The following is a 23,989-nucleotide window of genomic DNA, read 5'->3' as shown; positions in this document are numbered from 1 at the left end:
ATTTAAACACTGTCAGGAGGGTGTTTTGTCGTCTGCCGATTTTATGGTGTCACGCTCCTGAGCTGACAGGTGAGGCGAGATGGGTGCAACCCATCTATACTCACATTCTAACCGATCTCTGCTTCAGGGAATGGAGCCCGAGGGACAGAGGGGGTCCTCTTGTGTAGCAGGTACAGTTGTAAACACAGTCCAGACTCACACCAGCCAGAGGCTCCTGTTTGCAGCTGTTTCCTGTTTCAAAGCTGGATTGATGCTCTCACACTTGCAGTGTTTTTCCCACATTTCATTTGAAAAGTGTAGTAGAGCTATGTTTGGACTGAAGGCGCAACTGTTTTTCCTATGCTGTATTTTGTCAAAGCTCAGTTTATTCAGCCCATGTTTTCTATGCATTTCCTGCAAAATATTGGTGACATAACAGATTTAAAAGTAGATAGGCAATGAATAACTGGTTTCATTAGGAAACATTTCTGCCTGCCATTAACCTCCATATCAGTGACAAAGCCTCTGACAGTGTATTTAGGTGAGTCTGCGTTCAGGTATGCCATCCTGCTTAGGGTCTTGATGCTCATCAACACATTGGGGTCAAGGTTTTCACTTTACCTATGACTAAATGCTACTTTTAGAAATGTTCCCCAACTGATCATGAACACACCATTTCATCACAGATCTGATACATTCCAATACAGTATATTTTTCTAGTGTGCCCCACAAAAAGCGGCTTGCAGGCTCCAATGTTACCTTTTTGTTATGTGAAGTTCCCTCCACTTATGTGAGATTGTGTGCATGCGTGTGGAATGGACTATGGCAAATGTTTGCAGGAGGTACAAGGAATCTAAACCGCATTGACACTATGTATACTAGTTATTTAAAACAATGATTTAGAATAGTATCATAGCTTAGTAACATATTTAAGAAAAGTGACTTTGAAATGTTATTTAAGATATTTAGGGGAAAGTATAGTGTCCCTTCCAATGGCCTGAAATTCCAATTTTGTATATGGCTGCGTTTACACAAGCAGCCTAATTTATATTTTTTCCCAATCACATGTTCTGAATTGGGGCTGTCTGTTTAAATGTTTCCCTTGTATTTGTGTTTTAACTGCTGAAATAGTTATTTCCCCATTTGATAGCTTAAAGCAGGGGTGTCAAGCTCATTCCATGGCGGGTCAAGTGTCTGTAGGATTTTCCTTTCAATTATGCTCCAGGTGTGCAGAGTTCATTAATTAGTGATCTTAAGTCCTCAATCAAGGACAAGGGAAGTGTAAAAACCCACAGACTCAGCCCTCAAATGAATTTGATACCTATGGCTTAAAGGAGTGAACATGTTGAATGGTCTGTCACAATTCCAATGTAATGTGTAGATTACATGAAACTAATAAAAACCCATCTGGAACATGGAGAACACTGAATTTTTATTTCTACAAAACTAACATTCTTTACAATGTTAACTGATATTAGGAAAGGAAAACAAAGGCACAAGGATTCAGTGTGTACACAGTGAACAGTTAACCATTTGTGTAGAAATTCCTAGAGCATTTCAGCAAGGGGATAAAACAAATGTAGGCTGTTTTTTTGTTGTTGGTCCTGACACGTTCACTTACGGCCAAACCAGACAGACGACCACTGGAACACTAAAGCAGAAATTAGGTTGAGGACAAGCAGCCCATAATATACTGTTTTCTCAGATGGAGAGCGAAGGAAACCAGTTTAGTCATTTATTACTTAAACCGTAAGAGAATGGATGGATTGCCATTATGGCGGCTGAACAGAGGCTCAAGGTGTCAAGGCGAACCATTCCTCCTTCAGGCAGTGGTCTATTCCCTTCCTTTACTTCCATTGTTTGTTCTTGTAGTCCCACTGGGCAGAGAAGCCCTCGATTGGGTTGATCCGCATATCCAGCATCCTCTGGATCTGCTTAGCCTGCCACTCCTCACCAAAGGTATGAGGTTGGGGTGGGTACACACAAGAGAAAAAGAACAGCAAGTTTAAGGACTGAACAATCGCCCATCCATGTGATAATGGCTTTAGGAAGTCAATCAATTTTAGCAGTCAACCATGAGAAATGCAGTAGCATAAAATAGTTTAGACTTGGCATAAGGTTGAAGGAATGAGGCATCTGGAGAGCATGCGCCAAATGTTACCCTATAATTAAGTCTTACCATAGTGGCACTGCCAAAAGACCAAGAGACCAGTGATGCCAAATAAGATGAACATCCCACCAATCACAGTTTTCCACTCATGGGACGGCCTCTTCATCTCAGGATAGGTGTGGTTGAACTTCAGCCTGTACACTGGGATACAGAAGGATAAATATTAAGAATAGCAGGATTAAAGGCTCTGACATGAGAAGGAATGAGGGGCTTACAGGTGATTTTCTCCTCCTTGGACAGCGCAGTCCAGGGACCCTTCTCATTCTGTTTCAGGCTCTTATCCGTAGAGTCGAGGACATCCTTCCATGGTCTGTCTGGCAGAGGGGTGTCCAGACGATCCGAGTACATTGGCTGGGACATGTCCAAGTTGTTGGAGACCTCTACAGTACAGGAGATAGGACACATCGTTGATATAAAGTACGTGCGGGAGAGTTTGCGGTGAAGACCTCAGGTATTTGTGCTAGTAGCACCATTCACTACTTGAAAGTCAACACCACCATCTGCTGATTGTAAATGCAATGGCACAGCAAGCCATGCCATTTCAAAATGTGCCTAGCTTGAATAAAAGGGTCTACACAAAACCAGGGCTCACCAACCCTAATCGAGCACACCTGATTCTAATAATTAGCAGATTGATAAACTGAATCAGGTTTGTTACAACTGGGGTTGGAGTGAAAACGTACACCAGGGTAGCTCTCCAGGAACAGGTTTGGAGAGACCTGAACTGGGCTGTGTAGTGACGGAATACATTTGAAAAAATATATTACATAAATCTTTCCAGCAGACAATTATACATGCAGTTCAACGTCAATGATTACCGTGGTGGTCATGGCTTGACATCCTTGCACCACTGTTGGTCAGTGCCAAAACTGCTCGCCTGGAAAGCAAGCACCCCACACATCCTTTTGTCAGGTGAAGCATCTGAAAGACAAGTGAGGAAGAGACCGAACAATATTTATCCTTCAATAAAATATGTGTCCACATAACTGATCAGTACAAAAGTGACCAGGTACTTTAACAATAACCTGGACCTTCCCTCTCTGCGCAATGCCGTAAAAACAAAGGTTGAGATGAAATGGCCCAGTTTCTTTAGGGACTTCAAAGACTAACTTGCAATCACAGAACAAGTCAAATCCATGGGCTAACTGGCTACTGAGTTACAGCCCACACGCTCACCTTCAGAAAGTGATTTAGAAATTCTTCTGACACCTGTTTATAGAGTATGCACTGATTGACTAATCACTCTCACCTGTGCAAGGCTAACCCTTCTCAAATCAATTAAAATAAAATGTTATTGGTCACATACACCTATTTAGCAGATATTATTGTGGGTTTCATGACTCCAACGGTAGATGTTGGGATCTGTCAGTGTGAGAGAGAACGGCAGAAGTGGATACTGACTTTGAATTTGATGGCGCTAGCAAAGATGACAATGAGGGTGCTGAAAATACTGGATGGACTACAGTTGCTAAAGCATGGATAAAGAGAGCTAAAATCACAGTTTAAACGCTGTCTAGTTAGCACACTCCTCATGTCACAACTACTTAACAGTTTTGTAGTAGGAGTGCAGTTTGAGGATGGGAAGATGTACCTGGGAGATCTGCTTTGATGTTGCCAAGATGGTGAAGAAAGTGATGGGTTCTGTGGAATCTGTGAGGGGGACCAGGAGTTGAATTTTGTAGATTTCTTTGGTAAAACAAACGGAGCGTGTATTGCGCCTCACAGAATCAAGGAGAAAGACGTGACTGCTTTCGATTTTCAGAGCAGGGCACCAATCAAGGGTGTTATTTCTGGAGTATTTGTGGAAGTTGGGGCTGAGAAGAATGAAAATGTCTGAAGTAGTTGGGGCTTGACGATTGACGCATATGTTAAATGAAAGGAAGATAAAGAGCATGTCTGTGTTACAGTTTTTGATGTGGAGACGCTCCCTACACATGTCAAGATGGGATATGTGACTTACCATGTGAGGGCATTTGTCCCCAGGTTACTGCAGTGTTCCAACTGCAAACCATTTGGGCATGACATTGTGTCAAGTGTTTGCAGAGAGCATGGCTTGACTGATTATTTTTCCTGCGGAAGATGATGACTCCAGGACTACCTGACATGATGACTCCTTGCTGTCCCCAGTCCACCTGGCCATGCTGCTGTTCCAGTTTCAACTGACCTGAGCCCTAGGACCATGCCCCAGGACTACCTGACATGATGACTCCTTGCTGTCCCCAGTCCACCTGGCCATGCTGCTGCTCCAGTTTCAACTTCCACCTGACTGTGCTGCTGCTCCAGTTTCAACTGTTCTGCCTTATTATTATTCGACCATGCTGGTCATTTATGAACATTTGAACATCTTGGCCATGTTCTGTTATAATCTCCACCCGGCACAGCCAGAAGAGGACTGGCCACCCCACATAGCCTGGTTCCTCTCTAGGTTTCTTCCTAGGTTTTTGCCTTTCTAGGGAGTTTTTCCTAGCCACCGTGCTTCTACACCTGCATTGCTTGCTGTTTGGGGTTTTAGGCTGGGTTTCTGTACAGCACTTTGAGATATCAGCTGATGTACGAAGGGCTATATAAATAAATTTGATTTGATTTGATTTGATTTGATGACGTTGGATGTCGCAATTGTGGTGGGAAGCATGCACATGACTTCTCTGAATGTTCTGTAAGGGTGAAGGAGGCAGAGATGGCTAGGATAAGAGATGTTCTAGTGGTTTGGTTGTCCTGGAGACACCACAGTCCAGTGATATGGGTGCCGTTCACAAGATACAGGATCCAGATACCCTTGTCGTGAAGAAAGTAGATCGTTTGGCATTTATTGCTATGTCGATAACCCGCACTGCAGGAGTGGAAAGATCAATAATCATTGTATCTGCAGCTGAACGCTTCTTGGGAATGAAGGACGTATGGCTTGCTGACTGGAGCAGCAGTTCCGTCCTCTCATGTCACCAGATCTGAGTAGGGCTCTGAGTATATTTTGAAGGACTGAGCGTTTTTTGTTTGTGTTTTGTATTACTGATGTTTGAGTGGATTAAAGGTCCCGCACAGTAAAATAAAATAAAATGTTATTTGTCACATAAATAAACAAAAGTAAAAAATAAAAGAGCAACAATAAGATAACAATGCCGAGGCTATATAAAGGGGGTACCTGTACAGGGATAAAGGGGGTACATGTGCAGGGATAGAGGTTAGTTGAGGTAATATGTACATGTAGGTAGGGGTAAAGTGACTTTGCCTAGATAATAAACATCAAGTAGCAGCAGCGTAAAAAAAAAGGGGGGTCATTGGTATAGAGGTCCTGGATGGCGGGAAGCTTGGCCCCAGTGATTTACTATGCCGTACACACTACCCTCTGTAGCGCCTTGCGTTCAGAGGCCGAGCAGTATGGCCTCTGCATCACAGAGGCCATACCAGGCGGTGATGCAACCAGGATGCTTTCGATGGTGCAGCTGTAGAACTTTTTGAAGATCTGAGGACACATGACAAATATTTTCAGTCTCCTAAGGGGGAAAAGGTGTTGTCGTGCCCTCTTCACGACTCTCTTGGTGTGTTTGGACCATGATAGTTTGTTGGTGATATGGACACCAAGGAACTTTAAGCTCTCAACCTGCTCCACTACAGCCCTGTCGATGAGAATGGGGGCGTGCTAATCCCTCCTTTTTCTGTAGTCCACGATCATCTCCTTTGTCTTGATCACATTGAGGGAGAGGTTGTTGTCCTGGCACTACACTTCCAGGCCTCTGACCTCCTCCCTATAGGCTTATCGATGTCGGTGATTGTCTACTACCGTTGTGTTGTCAGCAAACTTAATGATGGTGTTGGAGTCGTGTTTGGCCACGACTCCAACACAGGAGGAGGGGACTGAGCACGCACCCCAGAGGGGACCCCTGTGTTGAGGATTAGCGTGGCAGATGTGTTGTTGCCTACTCTTACCACCTGGGGGTGGCCCGTCAGAAAGTCCAGGATCCAGTTGCAGAGGGAGGTGTTTAGTTCCAGGGTCCTTAGCGTTGTGATGAGTTTTGAGGACACTATGTTGTTGAACACTGAGCTGTAGTCAATGAACAGCATTCTCATGTAGGTGTTCCTTTTGTCCAGGTGGGAAAGGGCAGTGTTGAGTGCAGTAGAGATTGTGTCATCTGTGGATCTGTTGGGGAGGTATGCAAATTGGAGTGGGTCTAGGGTTTCTGGGATGATGGTGTTGATGTGAGCCAAGACCAGCCTTTCAAAGCACTTCATGGCTACAGACGTGAGTGCTACCGGTCTGTAGTCATTTAGGCAGGTTACCTTGGTGTTTTTGTGCACAATGACTATGGTGTTCTGCTTGAAACATGTAGGTATTACAGACACTTGCCAGTTGGTCAGCGCATGCTCGGTGTACACGTCCTGGTAATCCATCCGGCCATGCGGCCTTGTGAATGTTGACCAGTTTATCGGCTATGGTGAGCATGATCACACAGTCATCCGGAACAGCTGGTGCTCTCATGCATGCTTCAGTGTTGCTTGCATCGAAGCGCGCATGGAAGTAATTTAGTTCGTCTGGTAGGCTTGTGTCACTGGCAGCTCGTGGCTGGGCTTCCCTTTGTAGTCCTTAATAGTTTGCAAGCCCTGCCACATCCGCCGGTGTAGTAGGATTCAATCTTAGACCTGTATTTACGCTTTGCCTGTTTGATGGTTTGTCTAAGGGCATAGCGGGATTTCTTATAAGCGTCTGGGTTAGAGTCCTGCTCCTTGAAAGCGGCAGCTGTACCCTTTTGCTCCGTGCGGATGTTGCCTGTGATCCATGGCTTCTGGTTGGGGTATGTACGTATGGTCACTGTGGGGACTTTGTCATCGATGGACTTATTGATGAAGCCGGTGACTGATGTGGTATACTCCTCAGTGCCATCAGATGAGTCCCAGAACTTATTCCAGTCTGTGGTAGCAAAGCAGTCCTGTAGCTTAGCATCTGTGTCATCTGACCACTTACGTATTCAGCAAGTCACTGGTACTTCCTGCTTTAGATTTTGCTTGTAAGCAGGAATCAGGGAGATATAATTATGGTCAGATTTGCCAAATGGAGGGCAAGGGAGAGCTTTGTATGTGTCTCTGCGTGTGGAGTAAAGGTGGTCTAAAGTTTTTTTTTCTCTATTTTGCACATGTAACACACTGGTAAAAATGAGATAAAACGGATTTAAGTTTCCCTGCATTAAAGTTCCTAGTCACTAGCATTTTTTTGTTTGCTTTTGGCTTCATACAGCTCGTTGAGTGTGGTCTTAGTGCCAGCATATAGATTAAAATTCTCTTGGTAAATATTGTAGTCTACAGCTTATCATGAGATACTCTACCTCAGGTGAGCAAAACCTTGAGACTTCCTTAGTATTTGATTTCACGCATCAGCTGTAATGGACAAATAGACACAGTCTGCCACCCCTTGTCTTACTGGAGGCAGCTGTTCTGTCTTGCCGATGCACGGAAAAACCAGCCAACTGTATATTATTGTAAAGAAACAGCAGGGAGCAGGTCTCGAAACCTCGACTTTCGAGCCCGAGGTCCGGCGCGCTATCGACTGTGCCGCAAAAGCATGCTCAAACAGCAGTCGATTTCCGCGCTTATAAACCCAGGGTCGTTACACTATCTATGTCGTCGATAAAATAGCACAATTGGTTAGAAGCCCGTCCTACTTTCCAATAAATAAAAAATGCATGACCAAAACATTGCTGCTCTGTCTGTCAGCGTAGTGTCCAGAGCATGGAGGCGCTACCAGGAGACAGGCCAGTACATCAGGAGACATGGAGGAGGCCGTAGGAGGGCAACAACCCAGCAGCAGGACCGCTACCTCTGCCTTTGTGCAAGGAGGGGCAGGAGGAGCACTGCCAGAGCCCTGCAAAATGACCTCCAGCAGGCCACAAATGTGCATGTGTCTGCTCAAGCGGTCAGAAACAGACTCCATGAGGGTGGTATGAGGGCCCGACGTCCACAGGTGGGGGTTGTGCTTACAGCCCAACACTGTGCAGGACGTTTGGCATTTGCCAGAGAACACCAAGATTGGCAAATTCGCCACTGGTGCCCTGTGCTCTTCACAGATGAAAGCAGGTTCACACTGAGCACATGTGACAGACGTGACAGAGTCTGGAGACGCCGTGGAGAACGTTCTGCTGCCTGCAACATCCTCCAGCATGACTGGTTTGGCGGTGGGTCAGTCATGGTGTTGGGTGGCATTTCTTTGGGGGGCCACACTTCCCTCCATGTGCTCACCAGAGGTAGCCTGACTGCCATTAGGTACCGAGATGAGATCCTCAGACCCCTTGTGAGACCATATGCTGGTGCGGTTGGCCCTGGGTTCCTCCTAATGCAAGACAATGCTAGACCTCATGTGGCTGGAGTGTCTCAGCAGTTCCTGCAAGAGGAAGGCATTGATGCTATAGACTGGCCCGCCCGTTCCCCAGACCTGAATCCAATTGAGCACATCTGGGACATCATGTCTCGCTCCATCCACCCATCCATCCATCCAGTCTGCACAACAGACTGTCCAGGAGTTGACGGATGCCTTAGTCCAGGTCTGGGAGGAGATCCCTCAGGAGACCATCCACCACCTCATCAGGAGCATGCCCAGGCATTGTAGGGAGGTCATACAGGCACGTGGAGGCCACACACCCTACTGAGCCTCATTTTGACTTGTTTTAAGGACATTACATCAAAGTTGGATCAGCCTGTAGTGTGGTTTTCCACTTTAATTTTGAGTGACTCCAAATCCAGACCTTCATGGGTTGAAACATTTGATTTCCATTGATAGTTGTTTTGTGTGATTTTGTTGTCAGCACATTCAACTATGTAAAGAAAAAAGTATTTAATAATAATATTTCATTCATTCAGATCAAGGATGTGTTATTTTAGTGTTCCCTTTATTTTTTTGAGCAGTGTACTATAGACCTTGTCGGTATTAGATAGAATGTCGCAACCCTGTTCACCTGTGGGGGAAACAACCTGTGGTTACCTAGGTTACCCCATTGGCTCACAGCGAAAACTTGACCTTTTTCAAACGCAATTTTCTTGTTCTATGATTTGTTTTAGTAAATTACAAAACTGCACCGATGATTGTTGTCTTTTCTAACACAGTGTCGGAATTGGAGTTCACACAGCCAGCCATGGGCAAAGCTAACTGGGTTTTCGAGAGCTAGCGCACAGCAAACACCTGTGTAACGGTAGAAGGACGCCAGAAACGTGTTGGAACTGAAAAATACTATCGGCTGCAACTGGGTTAAAGTCGGTTAAATAATAATTAAAATGGTATCATTGCTGAGTAACATTTACTTTAAAATGTTACGATATTTGGTGTAAAGTCTCTTCAAACGGTCTTAAATTTCGTCTTTGCATTGTGTTTTTGTAAGTAATAGGTTTTTTTTGTGTTACATGTTTACATATTTTGCATTATTCAACTCATATGTGTATATACTGTATTCTATTCTACTTCATTTTAGTCTATGCCGCTCCGACATTGCTCGTCCAAGTATTTATGTATTCTTAATTCCTTTACTTTAGATGTGTTGTGAAATTGTTAGCTATTACTGCACTGTTGGAGCAAGAAACACAATCATTTTGCTACACCTGCAATAACATCTGCTAATCCTCTTATGTGACCAATAATATGTGATTTGATTTTAGAGAAAAAACAAGGAACTCCATGGTGTATAGTCTGTTTCTATGTCTTACGATTCCAATGTAATGTCTTAGATTACATGCAGCGACCAATTTGGAACATGGAGAGGACACTGACATTTTATTTTGGTGCTTTGGAAGGGATAAGGGGAAAGGCCAGAAGACATTCATTGAGAAACTCAAAAAAATTAATGACTTGTTCCTGTAGGAGAACATTCACATAAATGTTAATTTAATAGTGTCCCTTGCCTGTAGTAAAGCTGCTCAGAGCGTCCGGCCATACATGATCTTTAACTTGTTTGCCATCCATCTTCACTCCTAGACTTTTTAATAGTTTTCTACAGAAAATGCTAATATTCTCTGCAATTTTGGGACTGATTTTAGGGAGTGAAAACAAAGGTACAAGGATTGATTTAATCTTTTTGTTGTGTTTTATACATTGAATACGGTGGACCATTTTGGAGTAGAAATTCCTTTGTTAGTGTTGAATGTGTCAGGACCACCAAGGCAATGGCACATCTCACAATACTCACTTAAGGCCTAACTAGACACTACCACAGGAACACTAAAGCAGAAATTAGGTTGAGGACAAGCAGCCCATAATATTATACTGTTTTCTCAGATGGAGAGAGAAGGAAACAACCAGTTTTTAGTTATTTATTAAATAGTAAGAGAATGGATTCAGATGGCTGGATTGCTGTTATGGTGGCTGAACAGAGGCTCAAGGTGTCAAGGCGAACCATTCCTCCTTCAGGCAGTGGTCTATTCCCTTCCTTTACTTCCATTGTTTGTTCTTGTAGTCCCACTGGGCAGAGAAGCCCTCGATTGGGTTGATCCGCATATCCAGCATCCTCTGGATCTGCTTAGCCTGCCACTCCTCACCAAAGGTATGAGGTTGGGGTGGGTACACTGTGGGACACACAAGAGAAAAAGAACAGCAAGTTTAAGGACTGAACAATCGCCCATCCATGTGATAATGGCTTTAGGAAGTCAATCAATTTTAGCAATCAACCATGAGAAATCTTACCATAGTGGCCCTGCCAAAAGACCACCAGACCAGTGATGCCAAAGAAGATGAACATCCCACCAATCACAGTCTTCCACTCATGGGACGGCCTCTTCATCTCAGGATAGGTGTGGTTGAACTTCAGCCTGTACACTGGGATACAGAAGGAGAAATATTAAGAATAGAAGGCTGTGACATGAGAAGGAATGAGAGAGGGAGTAGCTTACAGGCGATTTTCTCGTCCTTGGACAGCGCAGTCCAGGGACCCTTCTCCTTCTGTTTCAGGCTCTTATCTGTAGAATCGAGGACATCCTTCCATGGTCTGTCTGGCAGAGGGGTGTCCAGACGATCCCAGTACATTGGCTGTGACATGTCCACTGAGTCGGACACCTCTACAGTACATGAGATATAGGACACGAGATAAGTCAAGTGAAGGGGAGGTTGAGGTAAAGGGAGTGGTGGTAAGGTGGGGTTTAGAGTAGAGGTCGACCGGTTATGATTTTTCAACGCCGATACCGATTATTGGGGGACCAACAAAAAACCCGTTACCGATTAATCGGCTGATGTTTTTACAAATTGATTTGTAATAATGACAATTACAACAATACTGAATGAACACTTATTTTACCTTAATATAATAAATCAATCAAATCAATTTAGCCTCAAATAAATAATGAAACGTTCAATTTGGTTTAAATAATGCAAAAACAAAGTGTTGGAGAAGAAAGTAAAAGTGCAATATGTGCCATGTAAGAAAGCTAACGTTTAAGTTCCTTGCTCAGAACATGAGAACATGAGAACATATGAAAGCTGGTGGTTCCTTTTAACATGAGTCTTCAATATTCCCAGGTAAGAAGTTTTAGGTTGTAGTTATTATAGGAATTATAGTACTATTTCTCTCCATACCATTTGTATTTCATTAACTTTTGACTATTGGATGTTCTTATAGGCACTTTAGTATTGCCAGTGTAACAGTATAGCTTTTCGTCCCTCTCCTCTCTCCTCCCTGGGCTCGAACCAGGAACACAACGACAACAGCCACCCTCGATGCAGCGTTACCCATGTAGAGCAAGGGAAACAACCACTCCAAGTCTCAGAGCGAGTGACGTTTGAAACACTATTAGCGCGTACCCCGCTAACTAGCTAGCCATTTCACATTGGTTACGCCAGCCTAATCTTGGGAGTTGATAGGCTTGAAGTCATAAACAGCTGCAGGCAAACACAAGAAAGTGCTGTTTGAATGAATGCTTACGAGCCTGCTGCTGCCTACCATAGCTCAGTCAGACTGTTCTATCAAATAATAGACTTAGTTATAACATGATAACACACAGAAATACGAGCCTTAGATCATTAATATGGTCGAATCCGGAAACTATCATCTCGAAAACAAGACGTTTATTCTTTCAGTGAAATACGGAACCGTTACGTATTTTTTCTAATGGGTGGCATCCACAAGTCTAAATATTCCTGTTACATTGCACAACCTTCAATGTTATGTCATAATTACGTAAAATTCTGGCAAATTAGGCAGCCCAAACTGTTGCATATACACTGACTCTGCGTGCAATGAACGCAAGAGAAGTGACACAATTTCACCTGGTTAATACTGCCTGCTAACCTGGATTTCTTTTAGCTAAATATGCAGGTTTAAAAAATATATACTTCTGTGTATTGATTTTAAGAAAGGCATTGATGTTTATGGTTAGGTACACATTGGAGCAACGATAAGCACCACAACGATTATATGCAACGCAGGACATGCTAGATAAACTAGTAATATCATCAACCATGTGTAGTTACCTAGTGATTATGATTGATTGATTGTTTTCTATAAGATAAGTTTAATGTGCTAGCTACAACTTACCTTGGCTTACTGCATTCGCGTAACAGGCAGTCTCCTCGTGGAGTGCAATGTAATCAGGGGGTTAGAGTGTTGTACTAGTTAACTGTAAGGTTGCAAGATTGAATCCCCTGAGCTGACAAGGTAAAAATCTGTCGTTCTGCCCCTGAACAAGGCAGTTAACCTACCGTTCCTAGGCCGTCATTGAAAACAAGAATGTTGTTCTTAACTGACTTGCCTAGTTAAATAAAGATTAAATAAAGGTGTAAAAAAAAAAAAAATCGGTGTCCAAAAATACAGATTTCCGATTGTTATGAAAACTTGAAATCGGCCCTAATTAATCGGCCATTCCGATTAATCAGTGGACCTCTAGTTTAGAGGTTTATAGACCTCAGAGCATTGTCTTACGTCAGATGGTGTCACTCCTACGTGGCGCTTGTCCCTCAACCAAATCAGATAAGTGCAGACGGCCATCATGCTATCTGACGTGAGATAATGGACCTCAGAGAAGAAGACAAAACTGGGTGGTAAAGCAGGGACGGATTACGAAACAGCCACGCAAGGCACGTGCCACGGGGCCCCCATATTCCTTTTTTTGGGGGAGTTCTGGCCCCACTGGAGGTCTGAGGGCCTCCAGATAGCATATGATAGCAAAATGTGTAGAATTGCAGGAAATAACCTTTAAAGCTGCAAAATTCATGACAAAATGTGGACAAATGTTGATATGAGCTATTAAACGCCAATGAAAAAAAACATCTGGTCCATGACAAAAAGTGTAGAATTGCAGGAAATGTCCTTTAAAATGGTAACATTTTCTCTTAGCCTCATGACAAAATGTGTAGAATAGCATTATAAAATGGTGTATTTTTTGCTCTGCACCATGGGAAAATGTGTAAATGCAATAAATGAGCTGATCAAAGAATAGTACCGTGGTGGCCATGGCTTGACATCCTTGCACCACTGCTTGTCAGTGCCACCACCGCTTGCTTGGAAAGCAAGCACCCCACACGTCCTGTTGTCAGGTGAAGCATCTGAAAGACAGGTGAGGAACAGAGACAGAACAAGATTTATCCCCCGTCAAAATATATCTCCTCTTAACTGACCAGTAACTCTGGAGACTCCCTCTCATGGTGACTAGGTATTTTAACAATAACCCAAAACTTCCACTCTGCACCATGACGTTAAAAAAATGGTTACTGATGAAATAGGAACTTCAAAGGCTATTTGCAAAAGCAGAGCAAGATTTGGTGTGAGTCCTCAGATCCTCAAAAAGTTATACAGCTGCACCAATGAGAGCATCAAAGAGGCACTGAATTGAAGGTAGGCCTTGAAATACATCCACAGGTACACCTCCAATTCACTCAAATTATGTCAATTAGCCTATCAGAAGCTTCTAAAGCCATGACATAATTTTCTGGAATTTTCCAAGCTGTTTGAAGGCACAGTCAACTTCTGACCCACTGGAATAAAGATACAGTAAATTATAAGTGAAATAATCTGTAAACAATTTCTTCATCTGTATATATACCTATCACATTGCACATTTAGTAATGACAGAATGCATTTTAAACTTCATGCACAGTAAAACATTTGTAATAAAATGATTTTATCATAAGAGGGGGAAAAAATGTTATTGTGTATTAACCTCTACGGAATCGGTGTCCCTAAACCGTGATGTTTGTTGCTCAATATGCAATAATTTGACTAGAATGACGTTGTAAACAACAGCCAACTTTCCGGGACATAGACATGTCTTATATGGGCAGAAAGCTTAAATTATTGTTAATCTAACAGTGTCCAATTTACAGCAACTATTACAGCAAAAAAAAACATGCCATTGTTTGAGGATAGTATACACCAACAAAACACTTTTATCAAGGCAACTGGTTTGATACATTCACCTCTGAAGGTAAATGATGTACTTACATTCAGTAATCTTGCTCTGATTTGTCATCATGAGGGTCCCAGAAATAAAATGTAGCATAGTTTTGTTTGATCAAATCAATTTTTAGGAACTGGGTTCTTCAGTTTCACCCCACTGCTGTCTCTGGCTCCACACCCACCCCACCCGGCCATCTAGATGTGTGAAGGTTAGTGTATTTTCTGTAGGGCAGCTAATGATCCATCATAGATGACATTCCTGAGAGTGTGTAAACTTAATTTTTTTTATTACCATAGCATTTTTGTATATTCTCTATAGTTATGAACTTGAAAATTTATAAATTGACCAAGTCGGCACATTTGGGCAAACTCCTGGCAGGCTTGACACAAATATTGTGTAGTGATGTAATTCTTTACTGGATCAGTCTGCACACTTTGCACACACACTGCTGCAATCTTGTGGACAACATCTAAATTACAACTTGAATCCAATCTCAATGTATGGCCTTTCTCTTGTATTTGAGACTATGGAACGAAAACAATTTTTTAACTGATGTTTTTTGGTTTGTATTGTCTTTTACCAGATCTAATGTGTTATATTCTCCTACATTAATTTCACATTTCCACAAACTTCAAAGTGTTTCCTTTCAAATGGTATCAAGAAATTGAAAAAGGGTCCGAGCCCTAAGAGCACATCAAAGTACAAAGAAGGCATTAACGATATGTAATAAAAGAAAGACAGCGCTTATGAACGCCTATTTCACACCATAGCTTGCTGAATTTGCAAGATAACTTTTCTTTCATTTTGATTTCAACACAAATTAAAATGTGGCTCTGACACGCCCGTGGATTGATGTTTCAGCATTGTCTCAATGAAGAGTTTGGCATTTGACTAGCCATGTGTGACATGTACATGCAGTTACAAGACTGTTAGAGTTAAGCCTTTCGCAGGCTTCCCAGTCAAAACAGTTTTTCTTGAGGCAAGTCGAAATTCGGTAGCTGAAGTCTAGGCCCCTTCGTCAGTGATTGGTCAACAGTACTACTTCTATTAGGAGTGGGAACTATGGATGGGATTCTTCAATTAAGTGTTTCTTGTCATTTAACAAGACAACTAGTTTTCATGCACTTTTTCTCACTTGAGTAATACTGCAACAAACAATAAGTTAGATGTAAAATTGCGTGACTAAGACCTCCTAGGCAAAAAAACGTTACAATTAATTTCAGATTTAGATTAATTCTGGCTATGTTGTTGCTACAGCGTCTCAAGAGTGTTTTTCAAGCGAAGTTCTTTGAGTATGCTTGACTTTCACCTAGCTGAGTTCTGCCAGGAGCAAACCAAACTTAATATGTGGGCATCTTTTGCGGCAAGCGGACGAGCGGATTAAGCCTGAGCTGGAATGTGAAGCTAACTGAAACTGGCTAGCTTTAGAACACCCTGTGTAGACCTGGCTTTCATCATAGTATACCCCTAAGCTAATTTGTTTGTTTTGCAGAGTCTAATATGGTCTCTCTATCTCTCTCAGATTCAGATAAGCTCTATTAGCATGAATGGCAAGGTGACTGTTGCTCACTCTCTCTCTCTCCCTCCCTCCCTCTCTCTTACACACACACACACACACACACACACACACACACACACACACACACACACACACACACACACACACACACACACACACACACGCACACACGTACTGAAGCCAATAAAAATGGTGGAAACTGGCAGTTGTTCAACATCAGCAACCATGTCGCCACGTCCTTAATGACCTCCACACACAGTTTGGTGGACTGTCAAACAGACACATCCATTACATTACCCACTTCATGAGACCTTTATGCAAAAGAGTTTGACATAACTTTTGAGTGTTGTTCTCTATAAAATGCACAAAGAAACTATCTTGTGCAGACCTATTATCAAGGAGTACAGTGTGAATTGATGTCCAAATATGGAGTTGTGTCTGTCTTCTGTTGTGGAGATGTTTACAAATTTAACTTGTGGAGTCTTGAGTTGACACATATGCCCCAATGCCCTAATGCATCATCTCAAAAGGCATTGAGAGAGATGACAATGATTTGTTACCAAATACAGCACTGCATGCTATTAACACAATCCCTTTCACTTTCCCTCCCACAACAGCCTGAGTTGGTATGTTACCAATGATCATGCCTGTCGCACATTTGAAAACTTTTTTGTATTCTAGAAGTCTGTCTGCAGAATCTGTGTTAGAGTTCACTTAACTCTGCATGCCGCTCCTGACCCAAGTAAAGGGTCTAAATGACCGCCCCACCCGCCCCTACCTGACCCAAATAGCCAGTCCTGTTAGACCCCAGAAGTTCGGAAGCCTTCAGCTACTCACAGTTGTCCTGAGAGTGGACCTTTAGGAAAAAAAGACGGACAAATAAGAGCAGCCCCTCTTCACTTTGCTCTGGCGCACTGTCACTGTGTCTCACCCTTGGATCTTATCGCCAACAAACAATCACACTGACCAGGAAAGGCGGGTGAGAGAAGGGGAGGGATAGAGGCAGGGAGGAGGCGGGTGAGAGTTTAGACCGAGAGAGACTAAACTAGTGCAAGTAAACAATCTGAGAAAGCATGTGATGCTACTGGCAGACTGGACCAGGATTAGGGTTGCACTGTAAAACATATTTCACAGACCCTATATTTGAGGCTCCTGAAAACTCTCTTTAATAATCTTCTCCTTTCCACCTTCACAGAAAACTCCACAGTGACAGAAAGAGGGAGCCATTGGAATGCAGGCAGGTCAACTTTGGGTCAGTTTATACAAGAAGGAGGGATCTTAAAGAAGAGTTGCTTTCACAGTGAAGATTAAAACATCCCTAGAGAGAGTGAGATACAGAGAGGCCATGCGAAAGGCTGAAATAGTGTGACCAAGAGAGAGTGAGAAAATGCAAACCGTCAAAGTTTGTGATAAGGGAAAGACGAGGGACGACATTGGATCAAGTTCAGGTCTGATTTAGGTTTAGCCATGCAGGACCTGGGCCAGTATTACCCCTGGCAGTTGTTTGGCTGCTAGTATGTGATTCACAGGAGGGCAACCAATGGTTGAGGGCGCTGAGGGGAAAGGAGGGGAGTGGCAAGAGGGGTGAGTTAAGGACAGGCTGGCTGCACAGTACTGTATGCTGTTGCTGTTCAGCCAGCAACCATAAACAGCAGCTGTTAAAGTATTTTTTGGTCAAGGTCAATGTTACAGCAACCATACCATCTTTGGCAGTACACTTTACTTTGCTCTTTTAGCAGAACAATGTAAACTAATGATAAAAATACTAGTCAAAATTTAGTCAGATTCTTGAAATAATAATACAATCTAAAATAGAAACTGGCTGGTTTGAGCCCTGAATGCTGATGTGCTGACAGCCATGGTATATCAGACCGTATACCATGGGTATGACAAACATTTATTTTTTACTGTTCTTATTATGTTGGTAACCAGTTTATAATAGCAATAAGGAACCTCGGGTTTTGTGGTATATGGCCAATATACCACGGCAAAGAGCTGTATTAGGCACTCTGCATTGCGTCGCGCTAAGGACAGCCCTTAGCCGTGGTATTTCTACCATATACCACAACCCCTCAGGCCTTATTGCTTAATTAACTCAGAGCCCATCAACGCAGAGCCGGCCAATGAGATTCAGATAGTCTGTAAAACTGTAACTGTCCGTAACTGACTGGACTTCCTGACGGGCCGCCCCCAGGTGGTGAGGGTAGGCAACAACATCTCCTCCCCGCTGATCCTCAACACTGGGGCCCCACAAGGGTGCGTTCTGAGCCCTCTCCTGTACTCCCTGTTCACCCACGACTGCGTGGCCATGCACGCCTCCAACTCAATCATCAAGTTTGCGGACGACACAACAGTGGTAGGCTTGATTACCAACAATGACGAGACGGCCTACAGGGAGGAGGTGAGGGCCCTCGGAGTGTGGTGTCAGGAAAATAACCTCACACTCAACGTCAACAAAACTAAGGAGATGATTGTGGACTTCAGGAAACAGCAGAGGGAACACCCCCCCATCCACATCGATGGAACAGTAGTGGAGAGGGTAGCAAGTTTTAAGTTCCTCGGCATACACATCACAGACAAACTGAATTGGTCCACTCACACAGACAGCATCGTGAGGAAGGCGCCTCTTCAACCTCAGGAGGCTGAAGAAATTTGGCTTGTCACCAAAAGCACTCACAAACTTCTACAGATGCACAATCGAGAGCATCCTGGCGGGCTGTATCACCGCCTGGTATGGCAACTGCACCGCCCTCAACCGTAAGGCTCTCCAGAGGGTAGTGAGGTCTGCACAACGCATCACCGGGGGCAAACTACCTGCCCTCCAGGACACCTACACCACCCGATGCTACAGGAAGGCCATAAAGATCATCAAGGACATCAACCACCCGAGCCACTGCCTGTTCACCCCGCTGCCATCCAGAAGGCGAGGTCAGTACAGGTGCATCAAAGCTGGGACCGAGAGACTGAAAAACAGCTGTAGTTTCTCAAGGCCATCAGACTGTTAAACAGCCACCACTAACATTGAGTGGCTACTGCCAACACACTGTCAATGACACTGACTCTACTCCAGCCACTTTAATCATGGGAATTGATGGGAAATGATGTAAATATATCACTAGCCACTTTAAACAATGCTACCTTATATAATGTTACTTACCCTACATTGTTCATCTCATATGCATACGTTGATACTGTACTCTATATCATCGACTGCATCCTTATGTAATACATGTATCACTAGCCACTTTAACTATGCCACTTGGTTTACATACTTATCTCATATGTATATACTGTACTCGATATCATCTACTGTATCTTGCCTATGCTGCTCTGTACCATCACTCATTCATATATCCTTATGTACATATTCTTTATCCCCTTACACTGTGTATGACAGTAGTTTTTTTTGGAATTGTTAGTTAGATTACTTGCTCGTTATTACTGCATTGTCGGAACTAGAAGCACAAGCATTTCGCTACACTCGCATTAACATCTGCTAACCATGTGTATGTGACAAATAAAATTTGATTTGATTTGATTTGTCCTCCGATTCACTGATAAACAGTGTTTTTGCTGGTACATTACATAACCCTCAGAGTTCACCTTACCTCTGGAGCACAAGCAACCAGTGTCAGCTTAATTGGGGAGGACGGGCTCATAGTAATGGCTGGAGCAGAATAAATGGAACGATATCGAACACGTCAAATACGCTGCTTGATACTATTCCATTCACTCCGTTCCAGTCATTATTATGAACCGTCCTCCCCTCAACAGCCTCCTGTGCTCTGGAGTAACCCTCTCACTGTTTGTCTCATATGTTGATGGTTTGTAATTATGTAACTACACTCAATCTGCTTGCTGATCTTTCACTAGCGCTGGACACGTTTTGCTTTTACTGCAATGGTAGACGGAAATGAAGATGCAGTCGATGTGATGTGTACATGCTTTCATGTGCTTCAACTTATAGTTCATGATTATTCACTAACAGGAGTGTGCTGCAGACCAATGGTTGTTAGAAATACAAAATGGATAAATAGTGAAAAAGTTCAGCCTTAAGCCTTAAGTCTTCATGCTAGTTATTATACTTCTCAATGGTACTGCAATTTAATTGTGGTTACTACATTTAGCCACAAGATGGCAGCATGAATGTATCCTTAGAATCAACAGTATTGCCAGGGATTATTGGTGTAGCATTGTCGGCTATGCCGAATATAGATATATTTAATCTGTTGGCATTGTATTAACTTGTCCATCAGGAGGCTGTCAGAGACCAAAAACATGTACTCGCAGAGCTCTAGTCCTGGACACAAAGATAAGGCTACTGGGATTTGTTTTTTCATGGATTTGGTGGATAAACTGAGGCTGTCCCATGAGTTATTAGGAATGAGTCAGAATGTTGTTTTTCTCAATGGGAAGTGGATGATCAGTTTTATATTTTGACCAGTGGTGAAACACAAGAGCCTTATTGGATATAACAAGGTGTGTGACAGGCCTGATCCTGTCTACTATACAGTGCCTTCAAAAAGTATTCACACCCCTTTACATTTTCCACATTTTGTAGTGTGACAGCCTGAATTTAAAATGGATTAAATGTAGATTTTTTTGTTGTCACTGGCGTATGCAATATCCCATAATGTCAAAGTGGAATTATGTGTTTTCTACATGTTTACAAATGAATTACAAATTAGAAGCTGAAATGTCTTGAGTCAATAAGTATTTGACACCTTTGTTATTGCAAGTAAAAATGTGCTTAACAAGTCACATAATAAGTTGCAAAGACTCACTCTGTGTGCACTAATAGTGTTTAACATTATTTTTAAAAGACTACTTACAGTTGAAGTCGGAAGTTTACATACACTTAGGTTGGAGACATGAAAACTTATTTTTCAACCACTCCACAAATTTCTTGTTAACAAACTATAGTTTTGGCAGATCTACTTTGTGCATGACACAGATGATTTCACTTATAATTCACTATATCACCATTCCAGTGGGTCAGAAGTTTACATACACTAAATTGACTGTGCTTTTAAACAGCTTGGGAAATTCCAGAAAATTATGTCATGGCTTTAGAGGCTTCTGATAGGCTAATTGACATAATTTGAGTCAATTGGAGGTGTACCTGTGGATGTATTTCAAGGCCTACTTTCAAACTCAGTGGCTCTTTGCATGACATCATGGGAAAATCAAAAGAAATCAGCCAAGACCTCGGAAAAAAATTGTAGACCTCCACAAGTCTGGTTCATCCTTGGGAGCAATTTCCATACGCCTGAAGGTACCACGTTCATCTGTACAAACAATAGTATGCAAGTATAAACACCATGGGACCACGCAGCAGTCATACCGCTCAGGAAGGAGACGCGTTCTGTCTCCTAGAGATGAACGTACTTTGGTGCGAAAAGTGCAAATCAATCCCCGAACAACAGCAAAGGACCTTGTGAAGATGCTGAAGGAAACAGGTAGAAAAATATCAATGTCTACAGTAAAACGAGTCCTATATCGACAGAACCTGAAAGGCCGCTCAGCAAGGAAGAAGCCCCTGCTCCAAAACCGCTCTAAAATAGCCAGACTACGGTTTGCAACTGCACATGGGGACAAAGATCGTACTTTTTGGAGAAATCTCCTCTGGTCTGATAAAACAAAAATAGAACTGTTTGGCCATAATGACCATCGTTATGTTTGGAGGGAAAAGGGGGAGGCTTGCAAGCCGAAGAACACCATCCCAACCTTGAATCATGGGGGTGGCAGCATCATTCCGTGGGGGTGCTTTGCTTCAGGTGGGACTGGTGCACTTCACTAAAGGAAGGAAAATTATGATCAATGATGTGGATATATTGAAGCAACATCTCAAGACATCAGTCAGAAAGTTAAAGCTTGGTCACAAATGGGTCTTCCAAATGGACAATGACCCCAAGTATAATTCCAAAGTTGTGGCAAAGTTAAGGTATTGGAGTGGCCATCACAAAGCCCTGACCTCAATCCCATAGAACATTTGTGGGCAGAACTGAAAAAGCGTGTGCGAGCAAGGAGGCCTACAAACCTGACTCAGTTACCCCAGCTCTGTCAGGAGGAATGGGCCAGAATTCACTCAACTTATTGTGGGAAGTTTGTGGAAGGCTACCCGAAAGGTCCTAACTGACCTAAGACAGGGATTTGTTCTAGGATTAAATGTCAGTAAATGTGAAAAACTGAGTTTAAATGTATTTGGCTAAGGTGTATGCAAACTTCTGACTTCAACTGGGGGGGCATATTTGTGCATGGTGAAGTTTTTAATTACACTTTGGATGGTGTGTCAATACACCCAGTCTATACAAATATACAGGCGTCCTTTCTAACAGTTGCCAGAGAGGAAGGAAACCGCTCAGAGATTTCACCATGAGGCCAATGGTATGTTAAAACAGTTACAGAGTTTAATGGCTGTGATAGGAGAAAACTGAGAATGGATCAACAACATTGCAGTTATTCCACAATACTAACCTAAGTAAAAAGAAGGAATCTTGTATAGAATAAAAATATTATGTGCCCTGTTTGCAACAAGGCACTAAATTTCAACTGCAAATCCAGTGCAATACATTACTGAGTACCACTCTCTATATTTTCAAATGCAGTGGTGGCTGCATCATGTTATGGGCATGCTTGTAATCGTTAAGGACTGGGGAGTTTTTCAGGATAAAAAATAAACGGAATGGAGCTAAGCAAAGGCAAAATCCTAGAGGAAAACCTGGTTCAGTCTGCTTTCCACAAGAAACTGGGAGATGAATTCACCTTTTAGCAGGACAATAACCTAAAACACAAGACCAAATCTACATTGGAGCTTACCAAGAAGGCAGTGAATGTTCTGAGTTACAGTTTCGACTTAAATCTACTTGGAAATCTATGACAAGACCTGAAAATGGTTGTCTAGCAATGATCAACAACCAATTTGAAAGACCTTGAAGAATTTGAAAATAATAATGGGAAAAAATGTTGCACAATCTGGGTGTGGAAAGCTCTCAGAGATTTACCCAGAAAGACTCACAGCTATAATCACTGCCAAGGTTATTCTTACAAAGTATTGACTCAGGGGTGTGAATACTTATGTAAATGAGTTATTTCTGTATTTAATTTTCAATACATTTGCAAAAAGGTTGAAAACATGTTTTCACTCTGTCAGTATGGGGTATTTTGTGTAGGTGGGTGAGAGAAAAACAAATCAACTTAATCCATTTTGAGTTCAGGCTGTAACACAACAAAATGTGGAATAAGTCAAGGCGCTGTAGATGGTTTACTGGTGTCTCCTGTCTCAGTCTCACATGGAGGGTTAAACTTTGAGCTAAAAATCCACTTGAGTTTTCTTTTTAGAATAGATATTTTAGGTATACACTCGCACACAACTCATCATAGTCACATGCTCACACGTGTTCATAAATAATCTCTTGTTCTATGGTACAGCTACAGGATGTGAATGTGGTGATAGTAGAGGTGAGGGTTTTGGGCTTTTCTTTATGACATGAATGTTACGTTGGCTGTAGATATTAACAACAGCTGCGAGGACAAAACAGAGGGCTGACATTAACGTCACAGGCTATGGACCCCCACCAACACACATACATGCATGCACGCATGCGGCACGTGTCCCCCTGATTCATTCATGGAAACTAAGCATAAACCGTGACGGTGCACACATCCACCCCCATTCGATTCCCCTATTGTCCATCCCCCACCCCCCTTTTGTGACCTCCTGCCTCTCACTGCCTCCCCCATTAGAATTGTAGATTTGAGCGTTTCTCTCTCCAGAGGAAACACGGATGCCATTCTGCATTTTTTTCTCTTTGTTCACGTTTCTCTTGTCTCTTTTTATAACAATAAAAAGGCAGAAATGAAGATTGAAGGAGGAATTAGCCCCTGACTGTCAGTTTGAAGTCAATCTGCCACACAAGCAAACGACAGACGCCACGCTTGCTATCCACCCTAAAGGCAGATCCCTT

The 23,989-nt window shown here is 42.7% G+C and overlaps 2 protein-coding genes across 2 annotated transcripts; both read right to left on the bottom strand.

The window, feature by feature from the left end:
• Positions 1 to 1,371: 1,371 nt before the first annotated feature.
• LOC121839623 lies at positions 1,372 to 3,277 on the bottom strand. The gene is made up of 5 exons (XM_042299411.1): positions 3,260 to 3,277; positions 2,968 to 3,070; positions 2,365 to 2,529; positions 2,161 to 2,290; positions 1,372 to 1,962 (listed from the first exon to the last, which is right to left on the bottom strand). Exons 2-5 carry the CDS (start codon positions 3,068 to 3,070, stop codon positions 1,827 to 1,829), a joined length of 534 nt encoding a protein of 177 aa, XP_042155345.1. The 5' UTR covers positions 3,260 to 3,277; the 3' UTR covers positions 1,372 to 1,826.
• A 7,141-nt stretch (positions 3,278 to 10,418) lies between these two features.
• LOC112215998 lies at positions 10,419 to 17,008 on the bottom strand. The gene is made up of 5 exons (XM_024375545.2): positions 16,860 to 17,008; positions 13,550 to 13,652; positions 11,009 to 11,173; positions 10,803 to 10,934; positions 10,419 to 10,684 (listed from the first exon to the last, which is right to left on the bottom strand). Exons 2-5 carry the CDS (start codon positions 13,650 to 13,652, stop codon positions 10,551 to 10,553), a joined length of 534 nt encoding a protein of 177 aa, XP_024231313.1. The 5' UTR covers positions 16,860 to 17,008; the 3' UTR covers positions 10,419 to 10,550.
• Between the last annotated feature and the right edge of the window lie 6,981 nt (positions 17,009 to 23,989).

This window comes from Oncorhynchus tshawytscha, linkage group LG16 (assembly GCF_018296145.1).
Source record: "Oncorhynchus tshawytscha isolate Ot180627B linkage group LG16, Otsh_v2.0, whole genome shotgun sequence".
Classification (NCBI taxonomy): Eukaryota; Metazoa; Chordata; class Actinopteri; order Salmoniformes; family Salmonidae; genus Oncorhynchus; species Oncorhynchus tshawytscha.
Note: the sequence above shows the minus strand (reverse complement) of the source record. Positions and strands in the feature narration are given on the sequence as shown.

Bases quoted from the DNA above. Each gene is read 5' to 3' on its own strand.
- LOC121839623 (XM_042299411.1), bottom strand. From the start codon at position 3,070: ATGCTTCACCTGACAAAAGGATGTGTGGGGTGCTTGCTTTCCAGGCGA. The intron at 2,291-2,364 runs GTAAGCCCCTCA...TCTGTATCCCAG, and splicing joins CAAGGAGGAGAAAATCACCT to TGTACAGGCTGAAGTTCAAC. The intron at 1,963-2,160 runs TGGTAAGACTTA...CTTTTTCTCTTG, and splicing joins GTCTTTTGGCAGTGCCACTA to TGTGTACCCACCCCAACCTC.
- LOC112215998 (XM_024375545.2), bottom strand. From the start codon at position 13,652: ATGCTTCACCTGACAACAGGACGTGTGGGGTGCTTGCTTTCCAAGCAA. The intron at 11,174-13,549 runs GTACTATTCTTT...CATGTACTGTAG, and splicing joins GTCAAGCCATGGCCACCACG to AGGTGTCCGACTCAGTGGAC. The intron at 10,685-10,802 runs GTAAGATTTCTC...TGTGTCCCACAG, and splicing joins CTTTTGGCAGGGCCACTATG to TGTACCCACCCCAACCTCAT.